The following is a 19,780-nucleotide window of genomic DNA, read 5'->3' as shown; positions in this document are numbered from 1 at the left end:
ACAGTGAAGATGAGCAACGGCAGTCAGAATGCGCAGAAGCGGGACTTCTGGCCACGCACCTGACGTCACAGACACAATGGCGAGAGGTGAGGAGAAATATAGGATAATTAAGCAAGGAGACAGCGTTATCTTCAGGCAGTGTCCTCCCCATATCTTTGAAGAGATCATTTACATAAAGTGATAAAGATTTCTCAACAACAAGCCATCATCCATGAGGCATACAAGGATGACTAATTTCAGCAGTCTACAACCTGTATGCCCATGTTAATAGGTCAGATCGCTCAAATATGGGTACAGATTCCATTTAATTTTCACTTGATTAAGCTTTGGTTTTGGCAAAGTTGGCATGAAATTGTCATGTTTTGCCATATACTAGTTTCACACGATCATAATACAGGTGCAGTTCATGGCCTGACTGCAGGTTTAATGACCCGATTTAACAGGATCTTAGGGATCTGTGGTTGGACCATTATTGGTGATCATAAAACAAAAAATGCACCTATCCCTTACCACAAAGAACATAGGCTACATTTGTATAAATTAGATTTTACTTATGGCCCTGATCTCTCATACTTGTGCTTTCATGCACTTAAAGGGGTTTTCCCATGAACAAAAGTTAATTTTATTCACTAGATCTTGGAATAAAAATAAGATCCACGTTTGGATGTGTTAAATAAAATGTTCCTGTGCTGAGATAATCTTATAAATGCACCCCTGCTGTGTATTGTGTAATGGCTGTGTCTGACCCTACAGGAACATGATCATATCACATCTCCTGGGCAGGGGAGGAAGGAAAGGAGTATACAGACATTACAGCACAGGGATCACAGCAGATTCTTTATTTCAGGTAAAACATTGCTTAAATGCAGGCAGTGAAATGTCTTACCTCACAAAAAGAATCAGCTGTGATCCCGTGCTGTAATGTCTGTATACTCTTTTGCTCCCCCCCACCTCCTGCCCAAGGAAAGAAAGAAAAGTGAAGTCTTTTTATAAAAAAAAAAAAGATTATTGAATTAAAGCTGTGAGAAGTCATAGATGTATATACAGTAGTAATCGCCAAAAATTACACTACATGTTATTTTTTGTGTTTTCTCCTTGATTCCTTAGTATTTCTATTTTGGAGTTCCCAACATGTGTTGTCCATGAGTTGCCTGAACTTACAGCTGAAAGCCTGGTAAGAGATCTGTAGCTGACAGCAACTTTACATTCATAGCCTTTTTCTTTTGCAAGATGAGCACCATCTTTTGTGCTTTTTTTCCTGACGTTTTATGGGTAAGGCTAGGGATACATGATGATCACAATGATGCTCTGCAACATAACACCTACTAACTGTAAATGGGGTTGCATTACATCTAAAGAAACAGTGATCTGACTATCACAAAATGCAAGTTGAACGTGACTGCAATCTACCTGCAATCTATCGGCGATTTGGCGTAGACTAAAAGTCAAGCAACCAAAGTTACAGTATAGTATAGCCTATGAGGGCTTACATAAACCTTTGCTAATTGTAAAGGCAGTATCCTCTATCCCTCTTGGTCTAATGACTGTTTTCTTACTTAGAGGGAAGATATCATAGGAAAATTGTATTATTATTTATTTTTATTTTAAAATTTTTGCCAATATTTTTTTCATATCACAATCTTTTTAGTAAAAAGAAAGTAATCTTGCAGTTTGTATACTGGCAATTTTGGCTTTTTTAGACTTTAACTTCCTGTCGTTTCAGGAAAAAACACCTGCACATTAACTATAATGGTCAAACCTCAACCACCCTTTCTTTAGTATTGAAGCATCTAATGAGTGTGTGCAAAAGTCATTGTGAAGGGAGGGAGAGCAGGGACCGCTGTGATATCACCTATTGTGTTTGCCGGATCCTATGTTATCAGCTGTGTATAGAGGTGTCACCTGTCATTATAATCCCGCCTCTGATCATACCGAGCCTGCTGAAAAGTCTTTCTGAAACTACAGGAATTAGTCATCTAAAAAAGCCCCATGGGCTAGTGTATAAATTGCAAGATTGCTAATTTTTGTTTTTTTATAAAGATCATGAAATGGAAGAAAAAAAAAAATATCACATAAAAAACCGACTTTAAAAGTAAAACAACAGGTAATTTTGTGATGATGGCTTCCTATTAACTTTACTAGTAAGATATTCCCTGTAGGATAGATAAATAGATCTCTCTCTCTCTCGCAATCTATATATATCTAATCTATCCATCTATAGATCTATCTCTACATAGAGAGAAAAACATATTTTGCTGCCACCAAGTGGCCATTTGCTGGTAATGCAAGTCATACAATATGGATTCACCTGTGTATTTGCTTTAGGTGTGTCCTTTATTTTTATGCACTATCATAGGATCACATTTTATGATAATGGCTCCATTGCATATATAATTTGTTACTTTAGGGAATGATGTCTGACTAGTTGTTTCTTTGTACATGGTATATTGATTAAGAAATATAGACCATTAATCCTACTAGCTTGGGCAAGCAATGTTTGTGACATTGCAATTCATTACTTTTCAGTCTCTGAAATAAAAGCAAATGTAAAAAGACCTTAGTACATTTTTGTAAAAGCAATTCACTGCATATGTTGAAAATATGTTAATAAGAAATCGTTACTTACTTTTTTTGTGTCCTAGTGTAAAAAAATATTGTAAGACTGTGACAAGGACATAAGAATAAGAACCATGTATTCTGTTTTGTTTCCATCATGCAGGAGTCTGGGGACAATAATCAGTTTTGCTGGAGAAATCTATTTTCCTGCATTAATTTGCTGAGGGTCCTCAACAAGCTCACTAAATGGAAGCATTCCCGTACCATGGTGAGTGTGCAGCAGACACATGGCCCCCCGTCTGCAATCTGTACCAAAGAGGGCAGCAGCAAACATTGCATAGCATAACAAGAAAACATTGAATATATGAATTTTAAACCACATTACTGCTACTTGTCCTTTATAAATTGGGCAACTTGTGTGTGCCACAAGCCATGACAAGTCATCCCTTTCTGTGATGAGACCCTACTTTTCCATATATACCTCTTGCCTCAAAAACCTACAAAATTAAAGGGAAGGTAGGATGTATATATTGCAGTCACCACAGCTTGCACCTGTTTACAATTCCTTTATTCTATTAGTCGGTGTGGTCAGACTTATTTTTTGTAGGAATCCACTTTCTCCTTGGTTGGCTGAGCACTCCTCCCATCAGTGTAAGGGGATCCTTCATATTTTAATTATTTTTTTTTTTCGTATGCAAAAACGGTTCATGTTTTATGGTATTTTTGATCTGATTTTCATCAGAGTTTGGTCCATGTGTCTGTTTTTACCATCAGAGTTTCATCAGTTTTTCTTGGATGAAGTAAAAAAATGAAGGTTTCTCAAGCTTTTCATAATAAACAGTCAGTGAAAAAGGGACCGCATACGGATGGTATCCTAGTGCTGTTTTTTTTTTTTTATGGACATATAGATTTGTGTTGACTAGTTTGATCTGACACTCGGATCAATATGGAACAAGTCTCCATGCTTTTGTACGAACAACTCAGTCATAGGAACACAAATCAGAAGTGAAATTCCCCATAGACTATAATACGTACAAGTGCTATCCATGAATAACACAAATAGTTTTTCTCATACGCGTGCAGACTTGTGAATGAGCCCTTACATTGTTTTTAATCAGTTCTGGATCCTATCGTCATTTTAAAGGCCTTGACCCAGGAGAAGCGAGTCTAAGGCTGCGTTCACACATTGCTTTTTTTCCTGCGTATTTTTACGCGTGCGTATTTCCTGCTTTTTTTTACCTGCGTTTTTTTACGCAGGTAAAAAAAAGCACCTCCATTCACACACTGCATTTTTTCCTGTGTTTTTTTACGGAGGTGCAGGAGAAATGAAGTGTGAGGATGGACACCTGTATGTATGTAATGTAATGTACTGTCTGTGTCTATGTGTCGTGTGTGTGTGTGAGTGTCCCCCTAGCAGTGTATGTACTGACAGCTTCTGGCTGCAGTACATACACTGCTTTAAAAGAAAAAAAACTATGGATACTCACCTATCCGATGGATGGGAGAGGCGTCCGGTCCCACCGCTGCCAGCATCTTCAGTGAAGCGATGACAAGCCGGCGTTCGCACAGCTCCGGCTTGTGATCGCTTTACGGCAGGAAGCTGCAAGCGGCGGGACCGGAGCCGACGCCGGCTTGTCATCGCTTCACTGAAGATGCTGGCAGCGGTGGGACCGGACGCCTCTCCCATCCATCGGATAGGTGAGTATCCATAGTTTCTCCTGCTCCTCCATCAAAAAGCTATGGAATTACGCAGTGTGTGAACACCGCTGCGTAATTCGATCGCTTAGAACGGGCACAATAGGAGAAAGCGCAGGACGCAGCTGCGCAAAGAATTGACATGTCAATTCTTTACGCAGCTGTGCTTTCCCACTGCGTAAAATCACGCAGTGTCTGAACGGCAAAGTGAATTTCCCATTCACTTTGCTGGCAGACACAAAGCACATTGCGTATTTTGAAAAAGCGCGCGCAAATACGCAATGTGTGAACGCAGCTTAATAGTTGGGGTCCCATCAAAGAGGTATTCCTTGATGTGGCTGGTGTGCATCCAATCGAATACTGGTGGCCTATCTGCTAAGGATAGAAGGAATAACTTAACTGTGTGTGTGTGTGTGTGTGTGTGTATAGATAGATATAGATCTGTGTGATGGCACAGCTTTTCTTCTTAATGTTTCTTCTAGACATACAGTACAGACCAAAAGTTTGGACACACCTTATTTAAAGATTTTTCTGTATTTTCATGACTTTGAAAATTGTACATTCACATTGAAGGCATCAAAACTATGGAATTATACACTTAACTAAAAAGTGTGAAACAACTGAAAATATGTCTTCTAGTCTAGGTTCTTCAAAGTAGCCACCTTTTACTTTGATGACTGCTTTGCACACTCTTGGCATTCTCTTGATGAGCTTCAAGAGGTAGTCACCGGAAATGGTTTTCACTTCACAGGTGTGCCCTGTCAGGTTTAATAAGTGGGATTTCTTGCCTTATAAATGGGGTTGGGACCATCAGTTGTGTTGTGCAGAAGTCTGGTGGATACACAGCTGATAGTCCTACTGAATAGACTGTTAGCTTTTTTCTTGCCATAATACAAATTCTAAGTAAAGAAACACTAGTGACCATCATTACTTTAAGAAATGAAGGTCAGTCAGTGCGAAAAATTGGGCAAACTTTGAAAGTGTCCCCAAGTGCAGTTGCAAAAACCATCAAGCGCTACAAAGAAACTGGCTCACTTGAGGACCGCCCCAGGAAAGGAAGACCAAGAGACACCTCTGCTTCTGAGGATAAGTTTATCCGAGTCACCAGCCTCAGAAATAGCAGGTTAACAGCAGCTCAGATTAGAGACCAGGTCAATGCCACACAGAGTTCTAGCAGCAGACACATCTCTACAACAACTGTTAAGAGGAGACTTTGTGCAGCAGGCCTTCTTGGTAAAATAGCTGCTAGGAAACTCCTGCTAAGGACAGGCAACAAGCAGAAGAGACTTGTTTGGGCTAAAGAACACAAGGAATGGACATTAGACCAGTGGAAATCTGTGCTTTGGTCTGATGAGTCCAAATTTGAGATCTTTGGTTCCAACCACTGTGTCTTTGTGATATGCAGAAAAGGTGAACGGATGGACTCTACATGCCTGGTTCCCACCGTGAAGCATGGAGGAGGAGGTGTGATGATGTTGGGGTGCTTTGCTGGTGACACTGTTGGGGATTTATTCAATATTGAAGGCATACTGAACCAGCATGGCTACCACCGCATCTTGCAGCGGCATGCTATTCCATGCGGTTTGCGTTTAGTTGGACCATCATTTATTTTTCAACAGGACAATGACCCCAAACACACCTCCAGGCTGTGTAAGGGCTATTTGACCAAGAACGAGAGTGATGGGGTGCTACGCCAGATGACCTGACCTCCACAGTCACCAGACCCGAACCCAATCGAGATGGTTTGGGGTGAGCTGGACCGCAGAGTGAAGGCAAAAGGGCCAACAAGTGCTAAGCATCTCTGGGAACTCCCTCAAGATTGTTGGAAGACCATTTCCGGTGACTACCTCTTGAAGCTCATCAAGAGAATGCCAAGAGTGTGCAAAGCAGTCATCAAAGCAAACGGTGGCTACTTTGAAGAACCTAGAATATAAGACATATTTTCAGTTGTTTCACACTTTTTTGTTAAGTATATAATTCCACATGTGTTAATTCATAGTTTTCATGCCTTCAGTGTGAATGTACAATTTTCATAGTCATGAAAAAAAAATTCTTCAAATGAGAAGGTGTGTCCAAACTTTTGGTCTGTACTGTACATTCCATAGGCCAGGAGCAATATACCTTTATTTTTATGTTGACCTTTGAACTTGTGTTCTTCTTTGGTTGGTCAACACAGCCTATTGTTCTTATAAACCTGAATATTGATCACTAGAGTTGATATTTGGTAATTGATGAATGGCTGTTATCTACATCTTACATCCGCTCCTACAACGTATTGTCTGCCAGTTTTGCAATACGGCGACTCAGGGTTGTTGAACAATGGATGTTTGCTAGATATGTTCAATTCCATTGTAGGGTGTTTGCCAGCCAACATCGTGGGGATGAGCTGTGGATACTCAAGCATTGTGAATTAATATCCTGATCCCTGACCCTTGACCTGTGAGTCATGGCTTGAAAGGACAAATGTGAACTATAAAAAGGGGGTCTCTGCTTCTGTTCTGAGAGACTCTACAGGATGTCAGCCTAAGAGACCACAACCCTGGCTGGAAAAATACAGAACTGCTCCATTGAACATTGCAGAACTCTGTCCCAACCTGGATTCTTCAAATCGTCTCAATCAGGTCACTTGGCCACATCTCTCACTACCCTAATCCTGGCGAGCCAGCGGAAGGGTGAGACTATGTAATTTGCACCATCTTGTGTTTTGCTGGGACTGTTCTATATGTTATTGATTGTTGGTTGTTCAATAAATGATTGCCACACTATTTACTATCACCCTGTGTTATCTGAGTAGTGTTCTGCCCACAGTAAAAGAGAGCGGGGGTGTTCAGTGGTATGAGCCCTGGTCCATGCGGTCTTTTTAAAGACAGCCGGGCCAGCGGACAAGAGCACCCACTGACCCATCTCGTCACAATATGGATATATATTAATATATATATAATACATGTTTCTCTCCATCTTTAGCCGTACTTTTTGTATCATGGTGGGAAGAAAGCACTATTTTCACAGACCAAAATCCTTTTAAAAATGACATTGAATTATATGTTAGATATTTGGACGATGTTTTACTAATATGGGTCGGAGAAGTGGAAAAATCCCATATTTTTTTATCCTATATCAATGCTAATGATGTAAATTTAAAATGTACTTATACTGAACCGCAGGATAAAATCAGTTTTTTGGATTTGTTTCTCATAGGGGATGTTAAACCACAAAAGGTTAGATATCGCAACTATAGAAAACCTATTAGTGGGAACACTACACTTAGAGCAGACGGCTGCCATCCCACACATACTGTGAATTAAATAGAATTTATAGAAATAGCTCTGATATCATACTAATCAATGAACAAGCCAAGGTAGCAACATCTAGATTAATGGAAAGGGGGCATAAGAAAAGACATATTGATTCAGCATTAAAAAAAAAGTTTTTGTAAGAAATACTTATTTAAACAGAGATGATGGTATTAATAACTAGAAACGAATTACAACAAAATCAAATAATATGGACAAAAAAAACATCTTCAGCACCCCATATAGTTGCCAATTTCAGGAAATAAAAAATATTATAAACAGATATGGCCCTGTATTATTCCATTATTCCAAAATCGGGACTTAATCCATTTTTCAGGATTTTATTTAGTATGTGTGCTGAGAAAAGGGAGCTCAATAGGTGCTACTCTTTCCCCAAGTCTATACATACCCCAAAAAAGTGATAAAAAAACCTGGCTAAGTTGTAAAGGTTTTTTTAAATGTGCATGTTCCAAATGTACGATGTGCCAGTATACATTGCAAACTCAAAAAACTGATGCAGCCAATGCTATTAAAAGATTTATTAATTGCAATACAAATTATGTTGTGTGTTGCATATTTTGCAAAGAATGTAAAATAAAATAAATTGGCTGCACAATACGCAAGTTAAAGAAAAGGATGGCGGAACATGTTACCAACATCAAAAATAAAAACGCATCCTATTCAGGAGCATGCAAGCATTTTGTAGAGAGACATAAAGGGGAATTAAACAATTTTTCATTCTATGGGCTAGAAAAAGTGGATATTCCTATTAGAGGAGGGGATTGGAGGAAAAAACTCCTCCTAAGAGAATTATTTTGGATCATTAAACTTGAAACAAAATACCCCAACGGCATGAACCATAGGAATGATACTCTTTACCTATATTAAATCTTAGGGATTTGAATGCAGGTTTTTTTTCCTCTCCTTCTGGTTTTCCTTGTGATTTAGCCTTGTGATTATGCTAATTATTCTCAAATGTGATTGATTGTTAACATATGTGTTCAGTGATCAATGGTTGGTTACCATTTTGTTTTTATACCATGTATCATAAGGAATCTGTATCTCAGTGAATAAGGGCTTTTTGCCAGAAACGCGTTGAGATGTATTCCCAACCTGTATGATCTTTTAAACTATTTTGTAATAAATTGAGGATTTTAATTATTTTTGGGACTCACCAAAATTATTTTCTTGTATATTAAAATTGGTACACACAGCATACAATGCTCAGTTCTTAGCTGATAGGCCACCAGTGTTAAGCTCCCCACCCCCCATCCATTAGACTAACGTCAGCTGAACTCTCTGATATCGACAAGTCCAGTCAACAAGTCTTATGTGATTGTGGGCCCTGGACAGATGATTGTCAGGGAAGTTAAGGATCTGGCCACGGGCACCAGTGTCTGGTATTGACTCTGTTACAGAGAATACATGGGGGACTTGGTGGAGAAAGTGCTCCTGTGTGTGCGAGTTACGGGTGAGATCTCTGCCAGTCTAACCATCGTTTAGCCAACAGCAATCTTGTGTATAGGGGGCTTAAGATTCCGGAGAGCCGTTTTAACTACATTTAAGCCATTTTGATGTATTCTTGAAATTCTGTTTTAGCACACCGATGTAGGGAAGATCTCCACAGTGGAAATAACAGTTTCATGGTAATTAAACATTAATTGCGGTTTTATGTTCTTGTCTTCTCTTATCAGATGTTGGTGGTATTTAAATCTGCCCCCATTCTAAAACGTGCTCTGAAGGTTAAGCAGGCAATGATGCAGTTATATGTGCTAAAACTTCTGAAGCTCCAGACAAAATACCTCGGACGACAGTGGAGAAAGAGCAACATGAAAACCATGTCAGCTATCTACCAAATGGTGCGCCACAGGATGAATGATGACTGGGCCTATGGCAATGGTAAGGAACTGGCGGCAACGTAAAATTCCACTGAGAATTCATTTAATTCCTTTCAGATCCTTGATTTCTCTAGATAAAGCGCACGTGACAAATGTCCTTTTTCATTCAGTACTGTAAGCCCAGGGGCAAGCTTAGGATTTTTAAAACGAGTTTTCCCAGTGTGTTGGTGTTTCCTACAAAAAACTGCAAAATCCCCCCAATTACTCAGACTTTGCCAACTTTATCCACAAATTACATCATAGATTTGTACTTGGGTTGGTATAAGTGATGGTATTTAATACTCAATACTTCTTTTGGTGCTTTAGGGTGAAAAAAATAATGTACTGATAGAAGTTATACATGAAGGCCATGGGTTAATATGGAAGTTTAGTGGAGGTTTAACCCCCTTATCCCCGAAGGTGGTTTGGACATTAATGACCAGGCCAATTTTTACAATTCTGACCGCTGTCACTTTCTAAGGTAATTACTCTGAAACGCTTCAACGGATCCCCCCGATTCTGAAACTTTTTTTTCGTGACATATTGTACTTCATGATTGTGGTAAAATTTATTCAATATCACTTGCGTTTATTTGTGAAAAAAATGGAAATTTGGTGAAAATTTAGAAAATTTTGCAATTTTCAAAATTTGAATTTTTATGCCCTTAAATCAGAGAGATATGTCACACAAAATAGTTAATAAATAACATTTCCCACATGTCTACTTTACATCAGCACAATTTTGGAACCAACATTTTTTTTATTAGGGAGCTACAGTGGTGGCCAAAAGTATTGGCACCCCTGCAATTCTGTCAGATAATACTCAGTTTCTTCCTGAAAATGATTGCAATCACAAATTATTTAGTATTATTATCTTTATTTAATTTGTCTTCAATGAAAACACACAAAAAGAATTGTCCTAAAGCCAAATTGGATACAATTCCACACCAAACCTAAAAAAGGGGGTGGACAAAAGTATTGGCACGGTTTGAAAAATCATGTGATGCTTCTCTAATTCATGTAATTAACAGCACCTGTAACTTACCTGTGGCACCTAACAGGTGTTGGCAATAACTAAATCACACTTGCAGCCAGTTAACATGGATTAAAGTTGACTCAACCTCTGTCCTGTGTCCTTGTGTGTACCACATTGAGCATGGAGTAAAGAAAGAAGACCAAAGATCTGTCTGAGGACTTGAGAAACCAAATTGTGAGGAAGCATGAGCAATCTCAAGGCTACAAGTCCATCTCCAAAGACCTGAATGTTCCTGTGTCTTCCGTGCTCAGTGTCATCAAGAAGTTTAAAGCCCATGGCACTGTGGCTAACCTCCCTAGATGTGGACGGAAAAGAAAAATTGACGAGAGATTTCAACGCAAGATTGTGCGGATGGTGGATAAAGAACCTCGACTAACATCCAAACAAGTTCAAGCTGCCCTGCAGTCCGAGGGTACAACAGTGTCAACCCGTACTATCCGTCGGCATCTGAATGAAAAGGGACTGTATGGTAGGATACCCAGGAAGACCCCACTTCTTACCCCGAGACATAAAAAAGCCAAGCTGGAGTTTGCCAAAACTTACCTGAGAAAGCTGAAAACGTTTTGGAAGAATGTTCTCTGGTCAGATGAGACAAAAGTAGAGCTTTTTGGGAAAAAGCATCAACATAGAGTGTACAGGGGGAAAAAAAGAGGCATTCAAAGAAAAGAACACGGTCCCTACAGTCAAACATGGCGGAGGTTCCCTGATGTTTTGGGGTTGCTTTTCTGCCTCTGGCACTGGACTGCTTGACCATGTGCATGACATTATGAAGTCTGAAGACTACCAACAAATTTTGCAGCATAATGTAGGGCCCAGTGTGAGAAAGCTGGGTCTCCCTCAGAGGTCATGGGTCTTCCAGCAGGACAATGACCCAAAACACACTTCCAAAAGCACTATAAAATGGTTTGAGAGAAAGCACTGGAGACTTCTAAGGTGGCCAGCAATGAGTCCAGACCTGAATCCCATAGAACACCTGTGGCGAGATCTCAAAATGGCAGTTTGGAGAAGGCACCCTTCAAATATCAGGGACCTGGAGCAGTTTGCCAAACAAGAATGGTCTACAATTCCAGCAGAGCATTGTAAGAAACTCATTGATGGTTACCGGAAGCGGTTGTTCGCAGTTATTTTGGCTAAAGGTTGTGCAACCAAGTATTAGGCTGAGGGTGCCAATACTTTTGTCTGGCCCTTTTTTGGAGCATTGTGTGAAATGATCAATGATTTGATTTTTGCTTCATTCTCTTTTGTGTTTTTTCCTTGCAAGCAAATTAAATGAAGATAATAATACCAAAGAGTTTGTGATTGCAATAATTTTCAGGAAGAAACTGAGTATTATCTGACAGAATTGCAGGGGTGCCAATACTTTTGGCCACCACTGTATAAGGGTTAAAAGTTGACCAGCGATTTTCTCATTTTTAAAACAAAATTTACAAAACTATTTTTTTAGGGACCACATCACATTTGAAGTCACTTTGAGGGGTCTTTATGACAGAAAATACCCAAGAGTGACACCATTCTAAAAACTGCACCCCTCAAGGTGCTCAAAACCACATTCAAGAAGTTTATTAACCCTTCAGGTGCTTCACAGGAATTTTTGGAAAGTGGAAGAAAAAAATGAACATTTACATTTTTTCACAAAAATGTTACTTTAGACCCAATTTTTTTTATTTTTGTAGGGATAACAGGAAAAAATAGACTGCAAAATTTGTTGTGCAATTTCCCCTGAGCACACAGATACCCAATATGTGGGTAAAAACCACTCTTTGGGCGCACGGCAGGGTTCGGAAGGGAAGGAGCGCCATTTGACTTTTTGAATGGAAAATTTGCTTGAATAATTAGCGGACACCATGTTGCGTTTAGGGAGCCCCTGATGTGCCTAAACAGTGGGAACCCCCCAAAAGTGACACCATTTTGGAAACTATATCCCTCAGGGAACTTATCTAGATGTGTGGGTACTCAGGTATGCACCATGTATCGCGCGTGCTCGAGTCCCCGCCTGCATGTTTTACTGTTATTAGACACCCAAAAAAAAAACATACGAGGATTGCTCGTGCATGGCAGGCAATCCCTGCGAGGTTTTTTTTTGGCCGCGAAGCATATGAGGCGGAGACACGAGCATGTCACTGGAGCATCCGCAATACTTAGTGTATACCCAAGCACCCCATGCAAACTCAAGTAGCGAGCACTTGCGCTCAACACTAGTTGCCATATCATCATCTTTTTTTTTTTTTCTTTTTTACTTTTGAAAAAAATCCCAACCCTAATACATCCCCAATCCTAACCCTAACCCTAGAGGTTATTTATTACGCCGTTCCTCGTGCGGTATAAGTGATTAGACGACTTTATTCTTCGGGTCGGTGCGATTACAGCGATACCAGAATCATATGGGGTTTTTATGATTGACAGCTGTCACACACTATAAGACGCATTTTTTTGCAAAATCTAGTTTTTGCATTGCCATATTTTGAGAGCTATAATATTTTCATATTTTGGCCGACAGTCGTGTGATGGCTTGTTTTTTGCGGGATGAGTTGATGTTGTTATTGGTGCCATTTTCAGGCACGTGACATTTTTTGATCGCTTTCTATTCCGATTTTTGGGAGGTAGAATAAACAAAAACCAACAATTCAGGAATTGTGTTTTTTTTATGCTGTTTCTGCGTGTGGTAAAATTGATAAGGTAGCTTTATTCTTTGGGTCAGTACGTTTACAGCCGTACCACATTTATATAGTTTTTCTATGTTTTGGCGCTTTTACTCAATAAAAGCTATTTTATAGAAAAATATTTTTTGCATCACTTTATTCTGAGAGCTATAACTTTTTTATTTTCGGCTGATGGACCTATATGGCAGCTTGTTTTTTGCGGGACACGATGACGTTTTCAGAGGTACCATTTTAATTTATATTCGTCTTTTTGATCGCGTTTTATTACATTTTTTGTTTGGCGGTATGATAAAGCATCGTTTTTTATCTTTATTTTTTACCGTGTTAACTAAAGGGGTTAAATAGTGGGACAGTTTTATAGGTCAGGTCGTTTCGGACGTGGCAATACCAAATATGTGTACTTTTATTGTTTTTGTTTTTTTTCATAATATTTATTGATGGGTACATTATATTTTTATTTTTGGTGGATTATTATTATTTTATTTATTTTTTTCATTTTTTAACAGTTTTTTACTTTTATACTTTATCCCACTATGGGAATTTTTTTTACTTTGATCGCCTGTATAGCATAGGGATGGAGCACCATCCCTGTGCTATACAGGCTGTAAGCGCTGCAGATGCAGAAGATACTTTGGTCATGCACTGCGCATGATCAAAGTATCTTCCTGCTGTCTGGTGACCCAGATATTGTCATGACGACATCCGGGACATCATGACAACCACGGGACCCGGCCTCAGACAGCGTGAGACGCCGGGGAAGAGGTGAGTATCGGCACTTACCTCCGCAATGCTGCGATCGATGTGCCGGGAGCGGTGTGGGACCGCTCCCAGCACATATCTCCGGGTGTCATCTGACAGCCGGCGGCGATCGCGCCCGCACAGCCTGTGTGCAGGCAAAATCAACTGGGTGTACAAATATGTACCTAGCTCTTAAATCCCAGGGCGCCCTGGGCTTTTAAGGGGTTAATACTTAAAGCGTAATTGCCGTTTTTTCATTTTTATTTCATAAATCAATAGTACCCATGAAAATAAGCAACTTTGTAATATATCTTATCAGACTAATTTGCTTCTTTCTTTGCCAGAATTGATCAGGCATTATCAAAATTCTTGATTTTGAGTTAAAATCTGTATTCAGTGAAGACAGACTTTCCCATTCCTGAGATAGGAGATGGCAGATGCTACTGATACAATTCTATGTAGGCGGGAGGAGGTCTGTCTCTAGCTCCTCCTCCCGTCTACATAGGTTTGCATCAATAGCAGCTGCCAACTCCTATCTCAGGAATGGGAAAATGTCTTCACTGAATACAGATTTTATCTCAGAATTGAGAATTTTGATAATTTGATCATTTCTGGCACAGAAAGAAGCAGATCTCTGATACGATATATTACAAAGTTGCTTACCTTCATGTGTACTATTGATTTATGAAAGAAAAATTAAAGTGACCGTTACCCTTTTAACCATTACTTGGAATTATATTAGTACATTGTTTGGATGGTGCATTCACACTGATCCGCATGACAATCTGCCTCCAGAGCTTATTTTAAATGAAAAGGGACATTACCAGTATGAGACATGTAATGACTGAAAGTCTGCTCTCTTGATCTACATGTCTCATGTTGGTGACGTCCCCCTTTTTTTTTTTTTTAATCAGATAAATTTTTATTAAACATACCAAAACTTGGAACAGATATTACATGATAGTACTCGTTTTACAATATTACAGTAAGTCGCCCCCCCCCCCCCCCATGGAGACCTTTATTTCTTATTTTTTTATTTTTTTTATTCCCCCCCCATTCTTTCCTTTTCTTTCCCTACTTTACTCCTTTTCTTTCCTTCCCCTACTCCTTTTCCTTGTCTTCCCCTTTTCTTCTTTCCTTCTTCCCTCTCCAGTCCGCCATGGTGATGTCCCCTTTAATTTAAAATAAGCTCTGGAGGCAGATTCTCATGCAGATCTATGTCCGGCCAATAGATCTTAACAGCTCATTACATATAGGAAAAACATGGATATCTGTGGAATAATATATCGGTTTACAGATATTAAGGTATCATTTTAGTCCACTTTTTATGACCTACATGCCCATATAAACTACTTAGAAGGGTTGAACCTACTAACAGATGCCCTTTAAAGTGGATCAGTCACAAGTTTTCACAATACACAAAAAATGCATTTATTACACCAACCTCATCAGGTCTTAGAGATTAATTTATTTACTTTTAAAATACGTGTTAAGATATTAAGGTGATAATTTTTAGTTTAACCGTAGAAAGAAATGGCTCATTAATTCAAGTGAATACAATTTCCAACCATCTAGCTGGACTGAGAGCTGCGGCTTGTACTGAGCAATGTGAGATCTCGGCAGCAGGAGGGTCCCTGAAGCGCTTTCTGGCTATGTAGAGTGAAATTGAATTAAAGGTGTTTTCCCACAAACAAAAGTTAATTTTAATCAATAGATCTTTAAATAATAATTTCCACAATTGGATGTGTTTAAATAAACTGTCCCTGTGCTGAGATGATCTTATAAGTGTTCCCCTGTGCAATGGCTGTGTCTGACCGTGTATGGAACACGATCTGATCATACCACAGCTCGAATATACAGACATTACAGCACGGGATCACAGCTGATTCTTTCTTTGAAGTAAAACATTGTTTAAAAACAGACAGTGAAACGTTTTACCTCACAAAAAGAAAAGAATCAGCTGCGTTCCCTGCTGTAATGTCTGTATACTCTGTTACTTCCTTCCCTGCCCAGGAGCTGTGGTATGATCAGACCATGTTCCTGGAGGGTCAGACACAGCCATTACACAGTACACAGCAGGGGCACATTTATAAGATTATCTCAGCACAGGAACATTTTATTTAACACATCCAATTGTGGAAATTATTATTCCAAGGTCTATTGATTAAAATCAGCTTTTGTTTGTGGGAAAACCCCTTTAAATATTCATAAAGGGATTATGCAGCCACTTTGACATGGCTCTTCAAATTAACCTCTGCATCCTCATCAGGTCTAAGGGTATATGCACACCGTCAGGAATGGTAGCACTTTGAATGCAGTATACTTTATGCTGCGTTCAAAGCGCTGCACGCAGGTGAAGCCGCATGTGCGTTGCACTGGTTGAATTTCTCTTGTGGAGATCAGCGTCTCCGCAAGAGGAATTGACATGCTGCGTTCTGTGAAGACGCACCGCATGTCCATCTCCGCTGGTGAGTCGCATGAGCACGGGAATGCATAGTGGGCATGGTATTTGTACAAATCCCATCCACTATGCTGTAACATCTGGCCGCTGAGGATTGCACGCAGTGCAAGTGTGCTGCGACCAATCCGCAGCGTTTACTGATCTTCTGCACATACCCTAAGAGATCAGTTTAGTAATGTATGCAGTTTGTAGTGTGAAATCTGGAGATTGCAGCAGAATATAGAGGTCATTGTCCACCCATTCATGTTTCTTAGTAATGGCATAGTTAAATAATATTTTGGTGACTTTCTATTCCTATTTATTACATTAGACATAGATGCCAGACCCTGGGACTTCCAGGCTGAAGAGTGCACTTTGCGGGGAAACATCGAGAGTTTCAACAGTCGGAGATATGAGAAGAATACAAACTGGGAGTTTGCCCCGGTGGATAACTGTTTGCAGAGTGTTGTGGGACAAAATCTTGAACTCCCTGAAGATTTCCATTATACTTATGAGCTCTGGCTGGAAAGGGAAGTGTTCTCCAATCCAATCCAGTGGGAAGACCTTCTACAATATTCCTGACTGATGAATGTAGCACCTGCTGTTCGTCCTTTTCTTGGTCCACTGTCTTAGATCACTTGTCAAAAAGACCCATCATAGATCCAAGTAGCTATAAATGTATCCCTATCCTGTTTCCCCAACTTTGCAGGAATTCAATTAGGAGCCAAGCTGAGATGACTTTTCCTGTAATCCTACACCAAGCTGCCTATATTGGTTTGTCTACCCATTATTCAGGTTGCCAATAATGGCAAGTAAATGTGATTTGTTATAAAGTAAAACGTGATCTACCTTGTGTACCAATTCCTCACGTTATTCAAAATCTCTAATTGTAGTCACTGAATGAGAACCATATTGGATTGCTTCCTGAGGCTAGCAATCTGTCCGGGTCTTGTGATGGTCACACACCAGCGCGGCCTGTCACAGTATACAGACTAGTGTTTCCGGTGCCATGCACTGCATCTGTGTGTACGTCACGTGGCAACGACCGATTTATATTCGTAGAAAAAACCTTATGAATGTTCAAAATGACTAAAAACTGTAAAGAATTGATACTCTAAGTACTCAAGAAACTTTATTATACAGTTAATTAGTTAAAATGTTTAAACTGGAATACCTCTTCAGATACATTGCACTCAATGTGGCAACCCCTCCGCCCCCATCTCGCCATCAGCTTCTGCTTCCAGAGAAAGCAATGAATAAATGAAGCATTCAATGGCACTTATTCAATAAAATCAATGGGACGCCAATATATTTCACCGATAGGCAGGGTCCTCCAGAAGGAAAGCAACTCTTCTCTCTGGATCATAGTGGTGGATCCTGAACCCATATGCCTTAGTCAGAAAAGGACTAATTCACACGGCTACAGGATACCTGTATGTTCTTATTAGGGCGCGGTCAGATGGCCGTATAACACGGATGACTATCACATAGCAATGCTCGGACTGGCCGGCAGCTCTCTTGATCCGTGCATGACGGCATGTATTTCTATGCAGCTGTCACGCTCCGGTCATGAGGGCTGTCGGCTAGTCCAAGCATTGCTATGTGATCATCATCCGTGTTATACGGCCGTCTGACTGCGCCCTCACAGAGACCATTCCTGGCCAACCACAGATTTTGTGACCCAAACTAATAAAAATCTTTAACCATTTTTCTTTTACAGGCTTTATTTTTTTGTACATTCAGCTGATTTAAAACCAAAGATGACATCAAAATTGAGAGAAAGAAAAAGACAGATAAGAGTTACAGACTCCCTGTCAGACCATCATAGTGAGCTTACTGATGGATTCACTGATACCTCATTCTGCAGCCAGCAATAGACAGTGCAACACAGAGGTTATAAAAGGCAAAATGTGGAATATTTTCAATGAAACCCACTTTTCAAAAGTGATTTTTAGCTGAAAATACATGAATCCAAGTAGAAAAAATGGCCTTGTTAAGGATATTTCTGAAAAACTTTGGTCAGAACTGATCCATAAGACATTACTTAAATGTGAGAGCAGTGAAGGACCTCTGGGGTGACATGTTTCACCTCACCAGACAGTATTTCAAGTTCATACATACAAAGTATTCACTGGAAACACCAAATGTTTGCTGCTTCTCTATTTTGCCTGTTGAAGATTTTTATAACCAAATGAATATTAAATTAAGGCTATTGCTTTCCATCCGGTTCTTGGATTGTAATTATTATTGGCAAAGAGACCATGTTTTACAATCTGTGGAATATAAACTATTGGTGACACTACTTTGCTGCTTCTCACATGTCCTAGAGAAAATGATGATGCATGTGTAATCTTCGTTTATGGCACATTCTCCGTCTGCCTCAGGTTCAGTATGCTGACATAATGCGTTGGTTGTCGTATTGTTACTCTCCTATGAAGTTAGGGTCCATTTACACGGGGACTGACGGGAGGCACTTAATGACCACTGATGGGTAAGCCTTTACTGATCGGCTGCTGTTTAATAGCCTGTTTACACAGGCAGACTGTACTAAATGATGCGCACTGAGAGATCTGTAATACATTGCTCAGTGCACATAGGCTGTCATAGTTCTTGGCAGAGCAAGTCCTGTTTACACAGAACGATCACATTTTCTGCAAACCAAAAGATCATTTCATTTGATGAACAGGCATTTTGATCATTTATCAGGTGATCGGCAGCCTGTTTACACTGAAAGATTATCATGTTCACGATTATCTTTCAGTGTAAATGCAGCTTAAAGGATTTGTCGAGGACTTTTTTTTTCACTTGGGGCTAAGAACTTATCAGATAGTTGCTCACTACCTGGCTGTTCTGCCCTGAGACAATGTCTCTTGATTAAGAGCAGTGACGGACCACTCCTGCCTCCGGAGATATCATGTTGACAGAGCAGTGTCTTCTCTTCTGGTCTGCTTTGTCAGTTGGGCGTCACTGTCGGTGTCCTACTGATTGATTGTCTGCTCCCCACTGTATTCGGCTGAGATAGTGCTTGGCCCCACAAGCAAAAGAAAAAAGTCCTGGAAAGCCACTGTAGCAACTCCGCATATAAGTACAATGCAATAAATGTACAGATGGCCAGAAAGGGTTGTCCATTTTGAATCGCCTCATTTGTTACCTAGTCCCCCTAACATGAAGCTTTTTACAGGGTGTCTCCATGCTGCAATTCTGAATAGCTGTAAACTGTTGGGGAACCCAGCAGCAAAGAGTTAATTTTCCAATGCATCACCACCTCAGGGGAAATCCTAAGAGATCAGTGGTCTGTCCTTGTAATACGTTTATATGATAAATCCTACAGAAAGACAGATTCTTTTGGTGGTCACTTTCCACTCCTAACCTCTTCAGCAATAAGGTTACATTTAAACATCCGTTTCAGTTTTTGCATCATTGAAAAACAAAACATTTTTTCTTCATGTGTCATCCACAATATCTGTGATGCACCTGTTTTTTTTC

At 39.8% G+C, this 19,780-nt stretch overlaps 1 protein-coding gene across 6 annotated transcripts in view; it reads left to right on the top strand.

The window, feature by feature from the left end:
* Positions 1–17,142, top strand: part of STRIP2 (striatin interacting protein 2) — a 70,979-nt gene extending 53,837 nt beyond the window's left edge. For 4 of the 6 annotated variants that reach the window (XM_073652514.1, XM_073652516.1, XM_073652513.1 and 1 more), the window contains 4 exons: positions 1,108–1,174; positions 2,720–2,824; positions 9,239–9,443; positions 16,626–17,142. In XM_073652514.1, coding sequence (XP_073508615.1) covers positions 1,108–1,174; positions 2,720–2,824; positions 9,239–9,443; positions 16,626–16,876 — 628 coding nt within the window. In that variant the 3' untranslated portion in view covers positions 16,877–17,142. Of the gene's footprint in view, positions 1–1,107; positions 1,175–2,719; positions 2,825–6,606; positions 6,924–9,238; positions 9,444–16,625 lie in introns of those variants that run through there. The other 2 variants (XR_012251252.1, XM_073652515.1) reach the window with 2 other exon arrangements.
* The last annotated feature ends 2,638 nt before the right edge of the window (positions 17,143–19,780 follow it).

The sequence above is a fragment of the Phyllobates terribilis genome, unplaced genomic scaffold (genome assembly GCF_046119375.1).
Source record: "Phyllobates terribilis strain yellow unplaced genomic scaffold, ASM4611937v1 Scaffold_11__3_contigs__length_659146591, whole genome shotgun sequence".
Classification (NCBI taxonomy): Eukaryota; Metazoa; Chordata; class Amphibia; order Anura; family Dendrobatidae; genus Phyllobates; species Phyllobates terribilis.
Note: the sequence above shows the minus strand (reverse complement) of the source record. Positions and strands in the feature narration are given on the sequence as shown.